This window comes from Verticillium dahliae, genomic scaffold (assembly GCF_000150675.1).
Source record: "Verticillium dahliae VdLs.17 supercont1.6 genomic scaffold, whole genome shotgun sequence".
NCBI lineage: Eukaryota > Fungi > Ascomycota > Sordariomycetes > Glomerellales > Plectosphaerellaceae > Verticillium > Verticillium dahliae.
Window position 1 is genome coordinate 1,560,550 of NW_009276926.1, and position 3,198 is coordinate 1,563,747.

The window sequence follows — 3,198 nt, forward strand, 5'->3', positions numbered from 1 at the left end:
ATTCCTACTGATTGTAGCAAATTGCTTCCAGCTCTGAAATGACCACAGACCTTGCTGCCGACTTCCCAAATTCTCTCGCTAGCTGGCATGGTTGCTAGGGCTAGATCGTCCGATGTCTTGCAGCACCTGGCGCGGGTCGAGATCAGTCTGTCGAACCTGTTCGGCCCGGCCTGGTAAGGGGAGAAAAACACGACAGCGCTCATGTCGATCAGCACCTGTCAGGGCTATGAGATGGTGTTCTAGAGCCTCAACAGACTCCCGCGCTGGATTGGGGAGGCAATAACGCAAAGTGCCAGCTTACTGTACCTAGTAGAAAAGCCAGGTAGCGGGGCGCTCCCGCGCAGTTTGCCAAGATCAGTCGGGGGCTTCCTCGCTGTGGCTGGGTACCTTTTAAGATAATGTCGGTTAAGAGCTAGGGTTTAGCCATCAACGCCGTTCGCTGCGCCGTCGCCACCCACAAGCCCCTGCAGGCAGGTCTGCAGCAGGTAATCGACCCCTGACGCCACCCAACTCTCTCGACTGCTGTCCCTGACGACGAGCTGTCTGCCCTGGTCATTCTGTACCATGCATTGACTGACAGGTAGGAGAGGAGGAGCTGTCAGGCTTTTTCTGCCTTCGCAAGGCGAATGAACATAATAGCCCAGAGCGGCAGCATGCGACATCTACCCACATGCCATAGCATGAAGTAGCCAGACGCATCGCTTCCATCAGTGCATCTTGCATCTTACTGCTGAAAGGAAAGAACAAAAAAAACACACAAGCATTCTGGAAAACCCATTCGATCGGTGCAACCCTTCAGGCGGCCCATGTCGTGATACGAGATGCCCCTGAGCAGCTCGATGGCTCTTTGCTAGTGCTGCAGATATGGCAACGGACTCGAGCAGCCACATGGCGCAAAAACCAAACCAGGAAAGCGGGACACACCAGACGGGGGTCCAGGCCGAGGTCCCGACTAATCAGAGCGCTCCTGGTGGGGGCTCTTGGGCCTTTCGGTACAATTGCACGAGTCGTCCCCTGTCAATCCCCCCGTTTCCCCCTGTTTGGAGAGCATGGGGCACCATTGGGAGGGAAGGATCACTCGAGGGCCAATTGGTTGTCCTCGGCCTATGCTGCTTGAGGTGCTGGTGCAGGTGCAGGAACCACACCCACACCAGCACCAGGCAAGTTCCATGGCTCCTGCGCCCAGCAGCAGCATGAGCTTCTTCCACCTCTCCTTCCCAGTCCTTCCTTTTCCTCCTTGTCCTCCCCCATCGCCTCGAACCCTCCGTGCCACTCTTTCCATTTCACCCCTCCCCCCGTCCCCCGTTTGCGTCTCCTCATTGCTCAACCGCACACCAACCACCTGGAATATCGACTCGAGAAAGCTTGCGAAGCCTCTCAACAACAGCGTCACTAGAGTTCCCAGAACCAGGCGTTTTGAACTCGTTCCTCTCTCTTATACACAGCCACGCGCAACCCCAACTATAACATCACTCATTAATACCGGCCACGCATACACAACACAGCCTGCTCGAATCATCCTACAACATCACGCCCGCCTTGTGAAACTCCCAATCTCGTCTTGCTTGCCCCATTCGTCCCATCGTCTGTCTCGAGGATCGCCCGGATCATTCCACACACGAAAAAAAAGGAGTTCAGACGTCGAATCCTCATAACCACCGCAAATTCCGCATCAGCCCGACACATTATACGCTTCTGTGCAGCTCAAAGCAGTAGAACTACCATCCACCCAGTTGCTTTCAAATCATCCTACCGCCCTATCTACCGTCACAATGTCGCCCGGTGGACTCATCGACCGCCTCCAGGCCTCCATCCAGCAGAAGATTGAGCTCTTCCGCCTCGAGCAGCGCTACACCCGCCGTCGCAACCGTCGCTCCACCTTCCAGTCGAGTGCCGTCTATGTTGATGGCGAGTATGTCTACCAGACCCCCAACTCGACTGGCTCCTCCACTTCCACCTCCGACTCGGGCCGCATCAATGCCCTTCACACCGCCGAGCCCGCTGGCGCCCCCGTCACCTCTACGCCTCTCAAGGAGAAGAGGTTGAGCCGGCGCATCTCCAGCCTTGCGGGCTTCAACTCCGTTGGCAAGGCCCAGGGCGCGAGGCAAGACTGGGGCACCAGCGTCAGTGTTGCTGAGGTTCAGCAGCGGTAGACTGTTTTCATCGGCTCACGACGACGTGGGGTATTGGACAGTACGACGGCGCGCGCGCATGAGAGAGGAGAGGAAGAGAGGCGTCTATGAGCGACTCGATACGACTGCCTAGCTATGGAATTAGATGGGGCTACGCCTGGATACCGGCAGCAGATGCTGGCCCGGCCCAACAATGGATACCCGGCCTTGGTCGCCTCGCGGCGACCAGAGTTGTCTGTCTCAGCACGATAGAAAGCATCGCTCTCGGCAAGACGACACACGACGGCCGTAACACTCATTCTTTACGATTTTCCTTTTTTGTCATACTTCTTTACTGTTGGACTGCACCAAAAGACCACGACACCTGTTTGGCAGCATTGGAGGGGGTTCTGCTTCTTTCCAACACGCATTGGTTCGCCAGATATGCCCGCCTCATGATCATCTCGATCTGCGGCTACATACGCACGAGGCACCTTTTACGAGCAACGGTCGGCAGTTGTCGTACGATGACGACTGATCCTTGATTGCCTGCAAACCTTTCTGATTGTAATTCGCGTGCGGGACCTTGAGTACCACAGTGTTGGCTGCTGATAGATATGGCGAGGGTGTCGCATGGGGAAGTCGTATCAGGGCATTTCTGTACATAGATGTTTCGGAATGTACGAGCATGAATGCATGCATTTTCTACCTTACCCCTTCCGCCATTTTTTCGCTTTGGTTGCGACTTCGACTCGATTCAGTTAAGGTGCAAGCCACGGATTCTTGTTGCTCTCTTTGCGTCATGATACAGGTCAGCGCCCAACCCGCCAGAGTTTATTAGAAAAAAACTACCAAATAGACACCCACCCGGCCTGACGCCCAGATGGGGGAGAGGGAATCACAAGCCCAGTCGTGAGTGACGCTGTCAAATGTCTCAGACCTCGCAAGCCTGTCGATCGTCTTCCGACCCGCCCGATTGGGCGTCTTTCCACGCGTCGACGACTCGTAGCGCCAGAGAGGGGGGCGGGGGGCGGTGTAAGTTCTCGTCAAAAGAAACACAGAAAAAAGGAGAGAGGGGGGGGGAGGA

At 55.8% G+C, this 3,198-nt stretch overlaps 1 protein-coding gene across 1 annotated transcript; it reads left to right on the top strand.

The window, feature by feature from the left end:
• Positions 1–1,772: 1,772 nt before the first annotated feature.
• Positions 1,773–2,153, top strand: VDAG_04028 (uncharacterized protein; the record flags this gene model as incomplete). The annotated part of the gene is made up of 1 exon (XM_009654112.1): positions 1,773–2,153. The coding sequence occupies one exon, from the start codon at positions 1,773–1,775 to the stop codon at positions 2,151–2,153; it is 381 nt and encodes a 126-aa protein (XP_009652407.1).
• Positions 2,154–3,198: the final 1,045 nt, after the last annotated feature.